This window comes from Phodopus roborovskii, unplaced genomic scaffold, assembly GCF_943737965.1.
Source record: "Phodopus roborovskii unplaced genomic scaffold, PHOROB, whole genome shotgun sequence".
NCBI lineage: Eukaryota > Metazoa > Chordata > Mammalia > Rodentia > Cricetidae > Phodopus > Phodopus roborovskii.
The window spans coordinates 14920488-14940350 of record NW_026126541.1 but is presented as its reverse complement, the minus strand read 5'-3'; the positions used below and the strand labels follow the sequence as shown (position 1 = coordinate 14940350).

General features: G+C 42.2%; 1 protein-coding gene across 10 annotated transcripts in view; it reads left to right on the top strand.

Annotated features, from left to right (window-relative positions):
• The first annotated feature begins 1550 nt into the window (after positions 1 to 1550).
• The window catches only part of Btrc (beta-transducin repeat containing E3 ubiquitin protein ligase), a 164006-nt gene continuing 145693 nt past the window's right edge, over positions 1551 to 19863 (top strand). For 5 of the 10 annotated variants that reach the window (XM_051199620.1, XM_051199615.1, XM_051199621.1 and 2 more), the window contains exon 1: positions 1552 to 1722. In XM_051199620.1, the coding sequence (XP_051055577.1) occupies positions 1675 to 1722 (48 nt within the window). In that variant the 5' untranslated portion in view covers positions 1552 to 1674. Of the gene's footprint in view, positions 1723 to 2009; positions 2106 to 19863 lie in introns of those variants that run through there. The other 5 variants (XM_051199619.1, XM_051199616.1, XM_051199622.1 and 2 more) reach the window with 4 other exon arrangements.

Genomic DNA, 19863 nt, shown 5'->3' with positions numbered 1-19863 from the left:
TGCCCAGCAATGTTACTACTTTTTCAAAAGATGATTCTTATTTGGTAGCCTTGGCTGGCCTCGAACTCATAAAGAACTTCTTGCCTCTCTCTCCGGAGTGCTGGGATTAGAGTCATGGGCCACCATACCTGACCAGAATCATCTTACTCTTCCTCTTCCACATCTGCATGGTTGTATGCTCACTATTTGTTGAAAGAAAACATAAAATAGTTTATAATGGAGGAGTTGGAGATGTAGTTGAGTAGTAGGGTACTTGGTTAGTATGTGAGAGGTCCTAGAAGGTCCTTTGAAGAAAAAAAAAGTTCATATCTTTCTTTTTTTTTTTTTTTTTTTTTGCTTGACACAGACCTAGCTTAGGCTGTCCTAGAACTTACTATGTAGACCAGGCTGGCTTCAAATTGCATCGATCCTTTTGCGTCATGAGGGGGTCTGGGATGATCAGCTCACTGGCTTTCCTTGTTTCCATAAGCAACGAGGTATTTCCCTAATTCCTTTATTTTAAAAATTTGTACTTTAATATCTTGTACACTTTTTTTTTATCAGAATCTGCCTTTTAGGCCATGCCTAATGATTCCTTTTTCCCTCAGGAAAATAAGCCCATTTTGTCCTTTTCTTTCTTAAAAGGTAGGAAGGGAACTGAAGTTCCTGGTGGTAGTGAGCCATCATGTGGGTGATGGGAACTGAACCCAGGTTCTTTGCCAGAGTAGCAAGTGCTGTTAACCACCGAGTCGCCATACCCGGCTTTTTATGTGGGTGCTGGAGACTTGAACTTACGTCTTTGTCCTTTCTGGGCAATCACTCTACCCAGTGAGCCATCACCCCAGCCCATTTTGTTCTTTTCAAGGCCAAAGATACACAGGCTTCACTTGCTTGATGACCATTGTATTTCATTTACTCAACACAGGCCTCAGATCTCAGGGTTAGCAATGGTGGCCATATTTTCTGAGCGCCAAACACATGAATTTCCTGGACCGAGTTCTATCTGTCCCTGACTTGCTCTTGGGGGAGAAAAGGTTCTTCAGAAATGAGAAGCAATAGCTTATGAGGACTGAAATCTTGCGTTGGTGTTTAGGCTGTTTCCACATGCACACTGGACTCAGAGTCCCTGGACCTCAGTCCTCCCGCACACGCCTGACGTATGAAACTTGGCGTCCAGTTCTCCAAAATCACAGTTAGGGAGGCCCAAGGACCCCGCGCTCCTTGTTTTCCCCGTGTTTGGAATACAGACGAAGCACTAGTCGCCATCTTGCTATCAAATGCCAGGCAAGCAGCCACTGGCGTCGTTCGGTAACCACGGCGACACTCTGGCTTCGCCTTTTCAAAAGCTGGAAAACTACAATTCCCGTCAGCCGACTTCCCGTCCTGGCTCCCGAGTGCTCTAGCTTTGGCAGGCACACAGCCACGGCTCTACGCAGTGACCCGCGGGAGTTGCTGTTCGCCGCGTGTTCTCGCCTTTTGCAGCACGAGCGTCCAGAACTACAAGTCCCGTGAGGAAGCGGGGCGCGCACGCTCCGAGCCGCGGGTCCGTCTCAGCACCCCCGCCCCGCCCCCCCGCGCCAGGAGGTAAGAGAGGGCGGGGGAAGGAAGAGGAGGCGGGATCCGGGCTGCGTTGGCTGCGGCCTGGCACGAAAGGGGCGGCCCCGGCGGAGAGCAGACCCACTAGCCCGGGTGATTATGGACCCGGCAGAGGCGGTGCTGCAGGAGAAAGCGCTCAAGTTTATGGTGAGGAGATGGTGCGGGCCGGGGAATGGTGGAGGCGGTGGCGTTGGCGCGTCGCCGAGCTCAGGCCTGGGTCTCCCGCTCACTGCGGGAGGGGGCGGTGGGACCTGCGGCCGAGGCCGGTGGCAAGGCGGAGGAAGGGACGGGACTGGAGCTCGGGGGAGGGTGCAGGGTGCAGAGGGACCCTGGGGTGGGGGCAGCAGCTCCGCCATCTTGTGGAGGAGAGGCCAAGTGACAGTGGGAGCTCATTCGAGGTGGGGGCTCCTGGCGGCGCGCGGGGCCCTAGAGGGAAAGGGGCGTGGGGACAGTTACTGAAGAGCGGAGGAACCAGGGTGGACAGACGCCTGTGGACGCTGGCAGGGGCCTTCCCGGTGTCAGGGTTACGGGTAAGGCCTGGGAGAGGAGGTGCATTCAGGAGTGGGGAATAGTGGGGAGCTCAGGGTAATGGCAAGACAGACACTGGGGGGGGGCAGGGAAACTGCTGGGCACTGACGGGCTTAACGGTGAGGGAGGGGAAGCCCAGGCTGGGGGAGGCAAGTAGTTTTGTAGAAGGAGCTGGGAAGATGGCCTTTGGCTAAGGGGATAAGGGTGGAATCCCAGTTGGCCAAACTAATGTTGCCAAACTCTGGAAGAGAAGAGGGAGAGGCCTTATTTAGGAAGATAAGGGCTCAGACCTAGGGCTATGGTGACAGTCCCTGAAAGGCAGTGTTGACTGTGAGCTAGGATTACAAATACCAAAAAAGAGATAAACGCTCTGCTTCACTGGGGAGGCACAATTATTTGTAGTAAGGGCAAGGTAATGAAAGACCTGTAGGTACAGGTAAATGAGGACAGATTTAATAGCCAATAGGAGAAAGCAAAGCAGAACTTAGGTCCTGAGTGGTGAGCTAGTGAAATGTGGGGGCAGGTGCTGTTTCACTTTCTGGGAGAAGAAAGGAGTAAGGAGAAGAGCTGTTAGGAATTCAAGAGAGGGTAAGGAAGGAGATAGGAAATAAGGGTTAGTGGTTACCCATGAGTTAGAGATTGAAGCACAGTGTGGGTATTGCATTTTGAGTGTGTTTAAACCCCTGAAACCTTGTTTCTTTAACTTTGTATGGGCTTTTCCTTTGCTGTGCTTGTATTTAGCAACCTCAGTTAGGTTGATATTTGATGCTTTTAATCTGATGCTTCTTGTATATCCTAGGTGTAAACCAGCCTCTGTTTACATCTAAAGATGATGGGTTGCATAGATTTTTTGTTTTGTTTTGTTTTGTTTAACAGGTGGTCTTGGGGACTCTGGTATTACTTGCAGTCACATCTTGGCTTTTCAGAAGTAATTGTAACTCATCATTCCAAATACCTTTCTTTCGTTGAATAGTTGTTTTTCATCTTTGCCTAAAATGCCATAACAAGTTAAACATAGACACTGACTCAGTTAGAATTAGGTTTTAAATTGCCCCATTCATATTTATAGAGGCTGGTCAAATTTAAGTTTTTATTTTGGGGGCTGGAGTGATGGCTCAGCAGTTAAGAGCATCACTGGTCTCCCAGCACCCACATGGTGGCTCACAGTGGTTTGTAACTCTGGTCCAGGGGCTCCACCACCCTCATGGCCTCTAAGCAAGCAGACATCAGGCACATAAGCGGTGCACAGACACATATGCAGACAAAACACACAAATAAACGAATTAATAAACATTAAATATTTTTGTATCAGTACCTTTAAAAACACCTAACTAAAGATTGTCAGTAACAAAACTCTATTAAGCCTAAAGGCATTTCTTGCATTTCTGTCTTGTGTTGACATTCTAAAAAATTAAGAGACCCTCCCCCTTGGCCTGGCGTGTGGCTTACACTTTATACCTGCAGAGGCAGGTGGATCAAGGCCAGTCTGGTCTACAAAGTGAGTTCCAGGACAGCCAGTGCTACATAGTGAGACCCTGTCTCAGAGAGGGGGGGGGGAATGAGGCAGGAGTATTGCCATGAATTTCAGGCAAGCTTGGGCTACCATGCCAGACCCTGTTTCAAATGACTGCAAAGAAGCAAACAAGCTGAGTGTGGTAGTACTATGTCTGTAGTCAAGTCAAGTCAAGGCAGCCTGGTTGACATGAAATTGTTTATGAACAAGCAAGCAAATCAGCAAAGAGACTTTTAAGTTTGGGGGAGGGAATGGAAGCAAATCAAAGTTGCTTTTATTTCTTCAGCCAGTTTTAATATATAAATCAGAAAAGTGCCCAGTTTTCTTTTCCAGTTTGGAGAGTGGGTTCTCAGTACAAATTTGACAGTCAGATTTACGGAATAATGTATGGAATACTGAGACCTGGAGATCATAAAGAGACATTATGAGATCATCCTTTTTTACTCCCCTGTAAGTCTTCGCCTAGGAGTGTTCTGAGTTACTTCACGTCTGCTGTGCGCCAGTGAGTTAGATGTTGAGAAAGGCCTCCTGATTGAGTCAAGAGCATTCGGAGATGGCTAAGTCATAGCCTGGAGCTTTGAGGGCAGCACACATTATTAAATGTTGAGTCAGTCACTGGGAGAAGCCAACGTTTTCTTTAATTTTAGTTACTTTCTTTTTGACCTCGCTGTTGTGGTTGCTTTCTGAGGAAAGGCCAGCTGGAAGAAGTTGCTAAGAAGTGATACCCCAGTAAGAGAAACAGAGCAGAGATTTACTGTCCTCTTTGAGCTCAGCCACAGCCTTATTATGAATCTGAGTAAGTCTCCACTTTCCCCTGGTGCCATTCACCCTACCATGACATGTCTGCCTGTTCAAACTCAATTTAAGATAGAGAATTTGCTTTGTTTTTGTTTTGAGAGTGCATTATCAAGTAATTAATACATAGTACAAAGTGGAAGGGTTGTTCTTTTAGTCAAACTTTACATTTTTAGTGTTTCTCCTTAGTTGCTAATGGCAACTTTGGTACAGGTTTTTTTTTTTTTTTGGACAGGGTTTCTCTGTGTAGCCCTGGCTGTTCTGGAGCTCTCTATATAGGCCAGGCTGGCCTTGAATTCACAGAAATCTGCCTGCATCCGCCTCTGCCTCCTGGAGATCTGCCTGCATCTGTATCTGCCTGCTGAGTATAGGAATTAAAGGTGTGCACCACCACATCCAGCTTTAGTTTATTAATGTAAACCTGGAATGGAATACTGTCATGAACTTACTTAATACCACATTCATGTAGTGCTTTGCTTACAATGAATTGCTATTAATGCTACTGCTAATTTTCAAGTAGACCATTCACACATGGTTTAGACTTAAAGCTTGTCCTAGGATACTTAGGAAAAGTAGTGTGAAATGATTAGCTTCTGAAAGGAGATAGATGAGAAGAAAGCATTAGTTTCGCGGAAACAGTCTGTGTGCCAGTAAAAGTATACAGCCCCAGGAAAGATAAGGCCTGAAAGATGGCCTGAGCTGTGACAATGACAGAGGAGCTAGGCCTTGTGGGTATTTAGGACTGTATGAGGGAATAAAAAGATACCAAAGGATAAATTAGTATTTAGTTTTAAAAAATAGGATAAATATAAAATTTTTCAGCCAGTCCCAAGATCAAGTGGCAAGAAGTAATTTTAAGACATTTTGTTTTAATTAAAGAGCTAGTAAGCAAAATAGCATAAAAAGGTGACCTTAGCTGAGTATGACACATACTTATATTCCTTACGTGTAGGAGGCAGAGACAGGGAGAGATCATGAGGCTAGACTTAGAGGTCAGATAGGACTTAAAAGCCTGCTTTTCCCTGTATGAACCTGTAAGTATGGTGGCTTGTGCTCCAAGGGAGGAGTATTGTAGGAATAGGAGGTAGAAACTGCTCAGTCCTCTTGTGCTGAATTTGAAGTTCAAGATAGGAAACATAAAAAAAAAAAAAAAAAAAAAAAAAAAAAAAAGCAAAGCTTAATCATGTCATTATGGTCCAGTCAAGGCTAAACTAAATCTGGGCTGGTGGGGATAGGGAGTAAGTTCTACCTATTGATGTAAAGACTAGCATTAATGAAAAGGAAGGAAAGAATTCTTGGGGGCCATCTCCTGCCATCTGCTGCCATAAATGCTATTCTAGTTGGGTGTTCAGGCTCCATGTACAAACATGGATCAGCTGAGTTTAAGGGTAATAATACAGAATGCTTGGGAGGTGTCTTTGTTTGAAATAAATTTCTCAAGAAATGAGGAGGCTCTTTTTGAGTCAAAGATAATGCAGTAGGAATGATATTGGGTATGATTTAGCAGCCCTATTTTGTGTATGTGCTTGAGATCTGCCCCCAGGTGTCCTCCTCAGGAGCCATCCATCTTGGTCTTTGAATCAAGAGTCTCTTGGAGCATGGGACTCACCTCGCCTAGTAGGGGAAGATGAATGGCTGGGAGGTGGAGGGTGTTCCCAGGGAACACACTCTGTTGCCACTTCCCAGTACTGGGATTCCAAGTTTGACCCACCACGTCAATCCTCAGGCTTAAACAGCAGTCATTGTTACCCACTGACCTATCTCTCTAGCCTCGCCTTTCTTTACTTACTGGAGAAACAGATTTTTAAAGTATACAAAAACAAATTGTATGCTGGTTTTCGTTTTGTTTGAGCCAGTGCTTTCTGTCTTGCCCAGGTGACCTGGAGCTCACAGTAGCTCATGCTGGCCTTAAGCCCAGGTGATCTTCCTTGCCTCCGCTGCCTGAGTGTTGATATTACATTGTGTGCTACCATGCATGCCAAATAAATTTCCAGAATTTATTTTATTATTTCTTCTCCTCCTCCCCCTTCCCCTCCTTCTTCCCCTCCTCCTCTTCCTTCTTCTCCTTCTCTTCTTCTTCTTTTCCTGGTGTTATTTGAGACAGGATTTCTTTGTGAGGCCTTGGCTGTCCTGAAATTTGCTGGCCTCGAGCTCTGAGATTTACCTATCTCTGCTTCCCCAATGCTGGGATTAAAGGTGTGTACTACCACCACCCAGCAAATCTCCAGAATGTCTACAATGGATTTTCTTTTTTCTTTGTTTTAAAAAGATTTTTATTTGTTTATTATGTATACAATGTTTTGGCTACATGCATGCCTGCATTATCAGAAGAGGGCACCAAATCTCATTGCAGATGGCTGTGAGCCACCATGTGGTTGCCGGGAATTGAACTCAGAGCCTCTGGAGGAGCAGCCAGTGCTCCTAACCTCTGAGCCATCTCTCCAGCTCTAGATTGTCTTTAAATCAGTGAGATTGATTGCCAACTGAGTGGTTTACATTTGAAACCAGCTCTGTTTGTCAGTTTCTCTGCATCCTTTTCCTATTGTTTGTTTCCTGAGACAGGATCTCCATGTGTTGTCCAGAATGCTTTCAAGTTCTTGGACTTGTGATCTTGCTTCAGTGTCTTAGATGGAACTCTAGGTACTTGGTACCATGCCTACCTTCTCAATTTAGATTAGTGTTCAAAAAGTTTCTTTTCTGCATTCTCTTAAAATCAGGATATGAAATTATAACTTTTTAAAAATTTGTTTGACAGAATCTCATGTATCCAGGTTATGTTTGAGGTATCTTTGTAGACCAGGATGACCTTGAATTGGTCTTTTTGCCTTATACTTTTCAAGTGCTTGGATTAAATGTGATCATCACATTTGGTGCTTAATGTTACTTCTTTGTACTAATTTCCTAGGTTTGTGTTTGTAATAGATAGTTATAATAAATTAGTGAAAGTGAATTATTAAGCTGCACTTGGTAGTTCATACTGTTAATGCAGGTTCTCAGAATCTTCCATTTGAGGACAGTTTGGATTATAGAATAAGTTTGAGACCAGTGTGGGTGACTTAGAGCAATCTTGTCTCAAAATAAAAACTAAAACAAAGGGTTTCACATAGCACTTGTCTAACATGTCAGGCCCTGAGTTTAATCACTGTTACCTGAAGACAGTGAAGAGGAAGAAGTGAATTATTAAATATAAAGTAAAAATGCTATTTTAAATAGTTGTTAGGAATTTTTTACTGCTAAGTTATTGAGCTTTCTGAAGAGATGACTTGTTCTGTGTTTAACTGAAGGAAAGGAAGCAGAGTCCTTCTCTGCTAAAGGGAGACTAGACATTATGCACAGCCTTAGTCATATATAGATAACACCTTTTGTCAATAATACTCCAACAAAAATATGAGTATGAAGGAGGAAATATCTTTGTGATTTGAGATATAGCTCAAGGCTTTGCATGTAGAAAGCTCTGTATTTGATAATCAGCTCTATAAAAATAACAGCAAATCCCCCAAAGTCTTTGTGATATCAAAATACTTTACAATCTTAACTATTTGCAGCATGAATTCTAATTGTTCTTAATAATAAAACCAGGAGTCAGCTATCAGGGCGTGAAAGCTGAAGGATCAGAGAAGCAAAAGAGCCAGCAGATAGTTCTTACCTCTACTGCATCCTCAGACCAAAGGGGTAGTCCTGTCTCTAGGAGTGCTCAGACTGAGTGCACCCTGAGACTGCCTGCCTAGACTGCACTGCTCCTCAGACGGCTCTGAGTTCCTGTCTCCTGCTTTGTATTCCTCTATCTGCACCTTCAGTGCAGGGATTAAAGGCATGTACTCTAAGTGTTGGGATCACCTTTGTATGCGCTCTGTTTCTCTTTTACACTGGATCAATTTCATGTAGCCCAGGGTGGCCTTGAACTGACAGAGATCTGTCTGCCTCTGTTTCCCAAGTGCCAGGATTAAAGGTATGTGCCACTACTGTCTAGTCTAGCCTCTGTGGCTAACTAGTATAGCTAGCTTTGCATTCTGATCTTCAGGCAAGCTTTATTTGTTAGATCATAAAAATATCACCACATCTGTTTTTTAGGGATACTGTATTTAGCACAGAAGTCCTTTCTACATATGAGAATCTGTTGAAGGTGAAACAGAAAATGTTACTCTAGTTTAACAACTTAATAACTTAGTTAATGAAAAGAAATGTAAAAACTAGAGCTCAGTCCCTATCACCCAAACAAGACTTCCTCATCGCTAACAGGTCAGTTTTGTCATCCTAAAGCAGGCAGTGGAGGTTCTGAAGTCTATGAGAAAGGTGTCAGCCTCTTTTCCCTACTGGCCATCTGTCCTTATGGGATCTCTGGATACAGGAGCCCGATGCAATTCCCTTTAACTTTACAAAGCCCAATAGAGAACATCTTTACACATGGCTCAGATAACAAAAGGAACATAGGTAGATTGAATTAATGTTGAACTAAGAATATGGTTGATCTCTGAGGCACTATTATCTTAGTATGTTATTTCACTTCATTCTTCCAGTAACCTAACAAGGCAGATTCAATACTCTTATTTCTCTCATTCTTCATACAAGGAAACTGATTCCAAAGAGAGTTACTCTGATAAGAAGGAATCCGAGATCAAACCCAGGCAGCCTGACTCAGAGACCCTTACAATGTACTGGTGTGTGTGTGTGTGTCAGAGAATCAAGGATCAAAGATCACATTCAGATTTAGGAATTTGTATATATTAGCCAAGTGTTCTACCACCAAGCCATATCTCTTAGCTTCTCTTGCTCTTTGATTAAAGCTACTTTAGTGGGTGAATGGTACTGTTTGTTGTACTGTTTTAATTTGCCCTTCCTTATGGACTAATGTAAATAAGCACCTTTCCAGGTTCATTGGCTGTTTAGGCTTCTTTAATGAAGTGTCTAAGTCTTGGACTTTCTTTTTTCCTGTTGGATTCTTTGCCTTTGTCTTAGTGATTTGTTCTGTTTTTGCAAAAAATAAACCCTTTGTCATATTTTTGATATTTTTTAGGAACAGAATGTTTTGTTTTCTGATTTTTCATTTGAGGGATCAATAGAAGACGTTAGAAGATGTTTGAACTGCGTGCAGGGTTTACAGGGTTAGCAGTTTTTTTCTTTGTACACACTAATATGTAGAAAGAATGCGTAATGGGGATTACAATACTTGCCATGTATGAATGATATAGTCCCCAGCACAGCAAAACAAATAATAACTAAACAATAAGTAAAAGAATGACCATTATTAGCTCTGTCATTTTAAAAAGAAAATGCCTTTATGGCCCTTCTTCCAAATATGAAGGATATAATCACAGAGTAAAGGAAAATGTAAACATTTTTAAAATTAGGTAGTGTAATGTCCATTTAGACACTGAAGCAGGAAAATATATCCAATTCTTTTTCTTCCTTTTCAAAACTTTATTTAGGTTACTAATCCTTTGACTTTTCGGTAGGGGGTTTGTTCTACACTCTCTGGGTTAAAAAGCACTTGTATGCAAGCCTGATGACCTGAGTTCAGTCTTCCATCCCCGGAACCCATGTTAAAAACCCGGATGTGGTGTTCCCATTGTAATTGCGGCACTCATGGTGAGATGGGAGTACTGAACTTGGCAGACATGAAAAACCCTGCCTTAGCGAGATGGAAGGAGAGAACTGACTTCTGACCTCCATGTGCACCAGGTTATGAATGCCCACACAAACATGCACACACACACAAACACTAGTAATAAAAAAGAATTAAGTGTATGAGGGAGACAGGTTAGGGTGGTGCTTTTGAGCACCTGCTCTTGTTGACTTAGAAGATGAGGGAGAGAGTCCTGAGCCAGGGAATATGAGGTTTAGAAGCTAGAATACGGGCAAGTGATGGCCCCTGGAAAGGAATTGGATACAGCTCCAGGAATACCTTCCTTTCAGGCAAGTCAGAACCATCTAAGATGTCTACTTACAGAAGTGAGCTACTAAGTATGTGGTATTTATTATATTAGCCATAGAAAACTAATGCAGTCTTTTCCAATATAAGATAGTTACTTTAATTGGTACGCATGTGTGTGTTTTGTTGCCTAGGGTGGCCTGGAACTCACCACCTTTCTACCTTAGCCTTTTAAATAGTTGGAACATACAGTTGGTATGTACCACTACACTTAGCTTCTGTTAACATTTTGAGTGAGTCTCAGATACATGTCATTTCTACCTGAAACATGGAGAGCTAACTGTTTTCTTATGATCACTAAGCACTGTATTATGCATTTTCTACAAGTAAAAATACTGTATTACTCTAACATCAAAAATTGGAAATTGAGCTGGGGAGATAGCTTGCTGGATAAAAGGCTAGCCACACAAGCCTAACTACTTTGGGTCCAGAAGCCATATAAAAGCCAGATGCAATAGCATGAGTGTGTGTAATCCCAGGATGCCTGTATAGGGAGATGGTAGGTAGAAATGGAGTTGCCAACCTGGATATAGTGTTTTGAGAGGAAAAGGCCCCCCCAAATGTAGTAGCACTATTAGGTGTGGCTTTGATGGAGCAGGTATGGCCTTGTTGGAGGACGTGTGTTGCTGTGGAGGACAACTTTGAGGTTTCCCATGTGCTCAAGCCATGCCAGTGTTTCAGGCCACTTCCTGTTGCCTGCCTGCATGTCACCATGTTTCCAAACTCTGAAACTGTAAGCCATCCAATTAAATGTTTTTCCTTTGTAAGAATTGCCATGGTCATGGTATCTCTTCACAGCAGTAGACAACTAAGATAATGGTGTTCCCAGCAGTAAACTAAAAGAGACCCTTTCTTGAGCAGGATGGAGGGCGAGGAGTGACTCCAAGAATTGTTTTCTGAACTTCACAGAAGCCATGGCACACACATATACACACATACATACATACACACACACAGAGATGGATACATGCACAGACGTACATCATACACATTTAAGAAGTTGGAAATGAACGTGATGCAGTACAGATACAGATTTGGTTGTTAGGTCTCATTCATATTCTGTTCATTCCAGTATGGGCTTTATAACAAAAAGTTCCAATCCAACCAGGAATGATGGTGCACAACTTTTGTTTTGTTTTGTTTTTGCCAGGGTTTCTTTGTATAGCCCTGGCTATCCTGGAACTCACACTGTAGACCAGGCTGGCCTCAATCTCAGAACCTCCCTGCCTCTGCCACTTTAATCCTGAGTGTTGGGACATCTGGCTTAATGGTGCTCACCACCCCCCCCTTTTTTCTTAATTTAACCTTTATTCGATGTGCATGGGGGTGAAAGTATCAGATCCCCTGGAATTAGAGTTACAGACAGTTGTGAGCTGCCCTGTGGGTGCTGAGAACTGAACCCGGGTCCTCTGAAAGAACAGTCAGTGCTCTTAACTGTTGAGCCATCTCATCTCTTCAGCCCCGGTGCACACCTTTCAATCCAGATTCAGGAGACTAAAGAAGGAGGACTCCAAGTTTGAGGTTAGAGGCCATCTTGGGCTATATATAGTAGGTTTTAGACCATTCTGAGCTACAGAGTGAGACCTATTACCCATTCTGTAAACAAAGGAAGATCGACTCTGCACTTTGAATAAAGTTGTTCTGGCTCTTTAGTTTCTTCCCGCCTGGAAACAGTTCCTTAGCTTTTCTTTGACATGACCACGATACATTAAAAGTGCTAGGCTAACCTGGGTATGGTGGTTTACACCTGTAATTCTAGCATTCAAGACGCTCAGATAGGTGAGTTGTTGCAAACTGAAGACCAGTGTGTGATACTAATTAATCTGTCTGAGCTTAGGCTAAAGAACGAAGTCTCCATGGGTGTGTGTACACCCCATTGTATGGAAATGTGGATGGGTGGGTACACACTTAGCAATTGAAGGAGGGTGTCAGTTACTGTCATCACTGTCTTATTCTTTGGAGGTTGAATCTCTCTTTGAGTCTGAATCTCACTTTTTTGCCTATGCTGACAGCTAGCAATCTCCAGCAATCCTGTGTACACACCCTGCACTGCACTAGGGCTGTAGACTCCTGTGAGACCACTTCCAGCTTGTTATGTGGGTGTAGAGATGATCCCAGCCCAGGTTTTCTAGGTTGTTTAGCAAAGGTTCATAACTACTGAGCCATCTCATTAGTCTAAGACTTAAAAGCCAGGTTTAGTGGTGTATGCCTGTATTCCCAGCACTTGACTGTCTGCCAGGTTTAGTGATATGCGCCTGTAATCCTAGCACTTGACTATCTGCAGTCCCAGTATTTGGCAGGAGGACCTAGAGTTCAAGGCTAACCTTGGCTACATAGTGATTGCAATGTGTCAGCCTATGCAATATGAGACTCCATTTGAAAGCATAACCTAAACCAAAACCAGCACATTACCTCCTTCCAAAGAAAACAAACTGAGCAAGGAAAAACTTGGTTCCAATGACATGATCAGTGCGCTGAAGTTTCAAACATTACTCTAATGTTACAGAACATTAGCTTGCAGTTCCTGCCCATGGATGTATTTTCCACTAGAAGATACAGAGCATAGAAATTATGCTGTCAGAATAGCTGGCTCCTAATCTCATGCTAACATCTACATTTGCCTTTTAGAGAAGATATGGAAACAGTTCTTAGTCCCCAAAAGTACCTATCGTCATGACTACATCTGCCACACCCCAGTCTCCTTCTGAGGCCTCATTTACTTCCCATCAGCAGCCCCAGCTGCTTAGGCTCCACCCTCACAGGCTTCAGCTCTTGCCCAGAACTGAGATGAGTTTTTCTATTTATTTGTTTCTTTTGTTTGTGAGATAGCATCTCCTGTAGCTCAAGATGACCTTGAACTTGAAGTGTAGGCAAACTTGATATGTAGCTGAGGATGACATTGAACTCGTCGTCTGTCCTGCCTTTCCCTTCTAAATATTGAGATTATAGGTATGTATCACCACAAAGAGATTTTAATACTGTTGGGTTTTATAATCCCACACACTTTCTCTCTCTCTCTCTCTCTCTCTCTCTCTCTCTCTCACACACACACACACACACACACACACACACACACACACACACACACAGAGTTTCCCTGTAGATCAGGCTGGTCTTGAATTCACAGAGATTCTCCTGCTCCTGTCTCTGCAGTGCTGGGTTCAAAGTAGAAAGGTGTGCACCACTGTGCCCATAGACTTTATGTGATTTTGTTATTGTAACTTGAGAAATAATCTTGGTAGTATCTCAGGTTGGCCTTGAGCTCACTGTCTTCCTATCTCAGCTTCCCAGATGCTGGGATGTGTGTTACCACACCTAGCATACAAATACTTTTAAAGAGTTTATGTTGTCTGCTCATGTTCTTTCAAGGATGTGTAAGGTAAACTTGAGACTGGTATATGAAGTTTCAATACAGAAAACCATGACATTGAGGACGAGAGAGCCTCTTAAGTTTTGTTTTTTATATCTTTTGATTTTTCGAGACAGAGTTTCCTCTGTGTAGCTTTCTACACCAGGCTGGCCTTGAATTCACACTTTTGTTCTTAGTTTGAGTATTTGTGGCTCTGTATGTATTTATTTTAAGAGTTTCCATAGGGTTGGCTTTTAGCTCACAGCAGTTCTCCTTCCTCATTGCTGAGTGCTGAGATCAGACATATGTTTCCATGTCCATTTTACAATGGTGATCTTGAGCAAGATGCTCAGTACCTACTTATCTCCTGTTCGGGGTCATGTAGGGCTTATTTGGGAACTTATTCAGTAGTATACATACTTGGCTTCTACCTCATCTTCCTTTTGTGTAACTCATCCCAAGCAGCAGTTTCTATAACAGAAAGCAAAGCTAACTGATTGGGAATTAAATGTTTAGTGTTTATTTAGTTGGTATTAGCGTGAGGCTAAGCTTGCTTACTGAGTGAATATGGAAGAACTGTGCTTTGTAGTGTGAGTGCCTGTTTCTGATCATTGGGATGCCACTCCCGCCTTATGAAGCTGGAGCACAATTTCCTTTTTTTAATGATTGCAGAGTTTTACAGTTACAGAATCTGTTTTTGATGGTGTTCCTTCTGCCAGTTCGTTCTTTGCCACCAAGTCTCAGTTAGGAAATAGCCTGCTCATTATACCTTGTTTCTGTGGGAGAATATAAACCACATTGAAGCAGCTTTCAGTAATATATTGCTGTAGAAAGATTGTCAGGTGGTGGTATTCAGGCTTAGTTTTTTGTGTAATTTAGAAAAGGTGACTTAAGTAGAACATTTGGTGTATCTTTATCAAATTGGAGTTAATTATAATGACAGTTAATTATGAGCTCTTTTTTCCTCTCTTAGAATGTTGTCCAACTGTAACAAATTTGGCGTGATTTGAGTTAAAAACAGACAATTTAAAAGTCAAATGAATCAATTGAAAAGAACCCTGCCTCTTCAAATTCAGTCTCCAACAGCTTTTTGTCTTTCTTTTTGTAACCTTCAGCCATTTCCAGGAATGGGATTTAGAAAATCACAATGCACTGGGTATAATGGTGCACACTTTTAATCCCAAAGCCCAGGAGACAGACAGAAGCCTCTGTGGCAAATTCTAGGTCATCCAGAGCTACAAAGTGAGACCCTGTCTTAACAAGAACAACGAGTGTGCAGGTGGGACAAGGAGGGGGAGGGTGATTTTAACTTCTATTGGAGTTTCAGAGTAGAAACTTTATGTAGACTTTCGTTTATCACCTTTGACTTAATGTTAAGGCTTCTAAATATGGTCTTTTTAAAAAATATTTTTTATGTGCATTGAAGTTTTACTTGCATGTGTGAGGATGTCTGATCCTCTGGTATTGGATTTACAGTTGTGAGCCACCATTTAGGTGCTGGGAATTGAACCCAGGTCCTCTGGAAGTGCTCCTAACCACCGAGCCATCTCTCCAGCCCCTAAGTACAATCTTTTTACCTGACACAAACTTCATCAACAAACTTTCTAGTCCTTGTTACATTCATACGTGGTTGGTCATCTAAAAAGTATGTTTTAGAGAGAAGAGTCTTGGTGTACAGCCATGGCTAAGCATAAAACTTGCCAGCTAGACCATCCTGGTGCTGGTGGTTTTCTTAACTCTACTCTGCTTTCCAAATGCTGGGTTTAAATGTTCATGTTACCAGACCTGGCTTAAAAAAGGATTAAGTTTTTTGTTGTTTTGTTTTGAAGCCAGGTTCTTACCATGTAGCTTTGACTGTCCTGGAACTCAGTATGTAGACCGGGGCTGGCCTTGAACTCACCAAGATCTAACTGCCTCTGCCTCTCTAGTGCTGGGATTAAAGGTGTGCACCACTACACTTGACTCTATTAGGTATTCTTTTGTTGTTGTTGTTTTGAGTCAGGGTTTCTCTATAGTCTTGGCTATCCTGGAACTCTCTGTATACCAGACTGACCCGGAATGAGGCTGGCCTCGAACTCAGAGAGATCCGCCTGCCTCTGCCTCCTGAGTACTGGGATTAAAGGCGTGTGCTACCACCGCTCAGCTCTGTATTAGGTGTTCTTAGCAGTACCTTATGGAGAAAATATTCACAATCTTTTGACAATATTTATATTTAAAAAGAACTGGAAATGATAGAAAGGAGGCTTTACCTCATTTGGTCATGCTGGCCTTTTTTTTTTTTCCAGTATTGGGATGAGAAACCAGAGCTCTGCTCATTAGGCATGTGCTCCAGCACTAAGCTGACTCTGCCCTCAGACCTGTTCTCCATCAGCGTATCTTTAAACTGTAGGTTCAGTACTTAAGAATTCTGTCAAGTCAACTGAAACATGGATCCAGATATATTATAGAGTATACGACAGAAGCTTGAATAAGACATGTATTCTTTTTCCTCAAAGAAGCTTCTTTAAATGCTTCTGGTAAGTGTAGGAATGTTCTGATGATTATCTTTTTAATTAAAATGAGAAATCTTTGTTTAAAGTGGCATTCGTTTTTTTACGGCCTGTTACAGTCTCTGTAACAATCATTTCTTAAGTCTGAACGTTTTATTTCCAGGAATCCATTTATATAAAACTATGTTTAGACTTAATTAAAGAACGATTCTTACAAAGCTTGTAAATAGCCAGGAAAAAAGGGACCGAAATCAAACTGACATTCACATTTAACAAAATGACTGTTACAAGGTATGTAATAAGCCATAAAAATACAATAAAGCCCTTTTTATAAGAGTTCATATTTTTTGATCCTTGTTTTCCAAGGTATTTAAGAAAAATATCAAAGCTCCACACAGTGGCATCTGTGTGGAGTGGACCAGTCAGTGGTAACCTCTTTGGTTTATTACAAATGACATTGCAGAAGTCCTACCTGTGTAGTTCATGTTTTCTTTGAAATACCTGTGACTGGGTTAGTTTAGACTATAATGCCAATTTTACACTGTGCTATAGTGAAAACAAGACCTGGTTTCCAGCTATTGTGGTTTAATAAGGATCAGGAAAAACAAATAGGCTGAATAGATGTTTATTCAGGGAGAAATAACTTACAACAGAGAGAGATGAACACCAGCAGGTTCCTAGTCCCAAGGATGCCTCTGGATGTTCTCCTGTCCCCATGCTGAAAGCAAGAGAGAGCTCCTGGGGCCCCTTCCTCAGACCTAGTTCCCCCCAGGTAACTCCGCCCCTGTCCCAGTCCCCCAGCCACAGGTGCTGACAAAGTGAGTATCTCACTACACCCAGGTTCTACTTTCTAGACATCAATAGACATTAAATAAGTTTCTTAACTGCTTTGAGTCTTATTTCCTTATCTAGAAAGCCTCGGTACCATCACCTACTTTTGTGTCTAAGAGATTTAATGAGGATAAAGGGAAATTTTAAGTATAAAAGTATTTTGGAAATTATAAAGAACCATAGCATCTAAAGGAATGCTTCTCATAAAGATGGACTTGATATAACAGCCCCCTCCCCCATTCATTGTTTTAAGTTATGTGTTCATGTGGTCCGGTCATAGACTTGTGTAGTTAAGCTGTTCTTGAACTCCTGTCTCCTTGTCTTCCTGTCTCTGCCTCCCAAGTGCTGAAGTTACAGGCATGTGCTACCATGCCTGCCTTTTACATTCTCTTTCCACTTAGCAGCATTTGCAGTTATACTGAAATGAGCTCTCCATTGAAGCTTCAGAGAAAATCTGTATTACTGTTTCTTTTTCATCATTTTGTTTTTGGAGACAGCCTAGGCTGGCTTAGAACTCAGTGTGTGTATAGCCCAGCTGGTTTCAAACTCAAGATCTTTTCTGCCTTAGCTTTCCAAACCCAACATTTGGCTTTTCCCCCTCTTTTTATTTGTATTATTATAAGTGTTTTAATGTTTGTACATATTTGTGTGAATACAAGTGCCATGGTATGTGTTTGGGGTCAGAGGACTACCTCTGATGCTGATCCTTGCTTCCCCTTTTGTTTGAGCCAGGGTCTCTTGTCAGCTGCTGCTCAGGCCAGGCTGGCTGGCCTTTGAAATTCTATCTCCACTTCCCATCTTGATGTAAGAGCACTGGGTTTACAGATGTGTTCCTGCATCTGGATTCATGTAGGTCTTAGGGATCTCAACTCAGTCCCTCACACTTGCATGCTAGTACTTTACCCAGTGAGCTATCTCCCTAGCTCTATTGATGGTATTTTTTGGCTTAATTAAAGAGGTATGTGAATAATATTAGTGTATATGTGTACAAATGAGCTTGCATGCATGCATGTGTGCAAGGAGTACAAAGAACATCATTCCTCAGGTGCTGTCTGTCTCCAGGCCCTTTCACGATGGTCTGGAGCTCCTGAAGCATACAGAAATGTAGGGGTCTGTTTTCACCTCCCGAGATGTGAGGCACAGGCTTTCCCACCTTGCCAGCTTTTTTAAATGTGGATTCTAGAGATCAAATTTAGATTCTCATGCTTGCAAGGCAAATATCAATATTATATTGACTGAGTTCTCCTAATCCTAATTGGTCATCTTGTTCTTTTTTTTTTTTTTTTTTTGAGACAAGGTCTCACTATTTCTTCATGGCTGCCCTGAAACCATGTGTATCAGTCTGGCTTCAGACTCATTATTAATCTATCTGCCTCAGTCCCAAATGCTGGGATTAAAGGTGAGCACCACTACCTGAATCTTAGCCCTAATCTTTAAAAACAGTCTATATAAAACTTCTGGGAAAAGTACAGTGATAAAAACCACATTCCTCACCTGGCCTGGTCCATTGTTAACATTCTACTGTATCTGACTTTTCTGTATGAGTGGCTTTACCTTTCTTTTAAATCAATTGTAAGTTTCAAGAATGACATTCCACTTCTGGCTTTGTATTTCTTTCTTTTTTCTTTCTCTCTCTCTCTCTCTCTGAGACAGGGTGTCTTAGTCAATGTTCTAGTGTTATGTGGTGAAGGGTGGGGTCATCTCTCATGCTGCAGTGTCTAGGGAGGGACAGGGGCCAGACTCAGGCCTTTCTATGTGCTATGTGTAGTCTCTATTTCTGAGCTATATTAATAAAATATTCAGGAAAGAGGCATGGAGATATGGTTCAGTGAAATTCTTGGCTAGCTAGCATGCCGGAAGCCCTAGATCTATTCTCCTGCACTACATAAACTGGGTATGGTGGAAAATTCCTGTTATCTTGGCACTGGGCAGGTGGCAGGGATATCAGAAATTCAAGGTCATCATTCATTACTTAGAGAGCTGCATAGTGAGTTTAGTCTCCTGGAATAGGTGATCACCTGTCTCAAAAACTCAACACAAATCACCAAATAAACATAGGAGTAAAACATGTTGTTGTATGCCGTGTCTCTTGGATGAACATTTTCTTCTTCTGTGTTTTGGAGCTGATCTCTGTAGCGTATTCTGGCCTGATCTTGGAAGTTCTCCTTTGTAGTTTTGGTCTGAGTTGCCAGGATTACAGGTGTGGACCATTTTCCTTTGCTTCTGAAATTCCAGCTTTTCTTGTAGAGTCCAGGAGTAATTTTACAGAATGCCCCTTATCTGGATTGTCTGGTTCTTCGTGATAGATTTTGTTTAAGAATTTTTATCAGGAATGTTTATTGTAGTTTCTTTGCTGTACCAGAAGCAGCATGTTGCCATTTTGTTCTGTCATTGGTAATGTGACCTTTTTACCAGGACTTTGTTTACCTTGCTTTTCCATTGTAAAGGTGTCATCATTGAGCTACATTCCAGCCCCAACTTTAAGGATTTTTTTTAAAGGTTCATTTTGAGGCTGGAGAGATGGTTCAGCAGTTAAGACAGCAAACATGCTTCTCTAGCAGGGGACCTGAGTTCAGTTTCCAGCACCTTTGACCTCACGCATGTGCACTCATATTTACCCCCAGATAGACACAGACATATAATTAAAAATAAAACTTACTTGCATTTATGTGTATGTGTGTGTTTATGAGAGTGTATGCCGTGTATAGGGTGCTTTGGAGGCTAGAAGATTGTGCTGGAATTAGAGGTGGTTGTGAGTTGCTGTGCCTGGGTGCTGGGAACCAAACTCAGGTCCTTGGAAGAGCAGAAGTTCTTTGAATGGTTGAGCCATCTCTCTGGCTCTAGCTTAAAAATC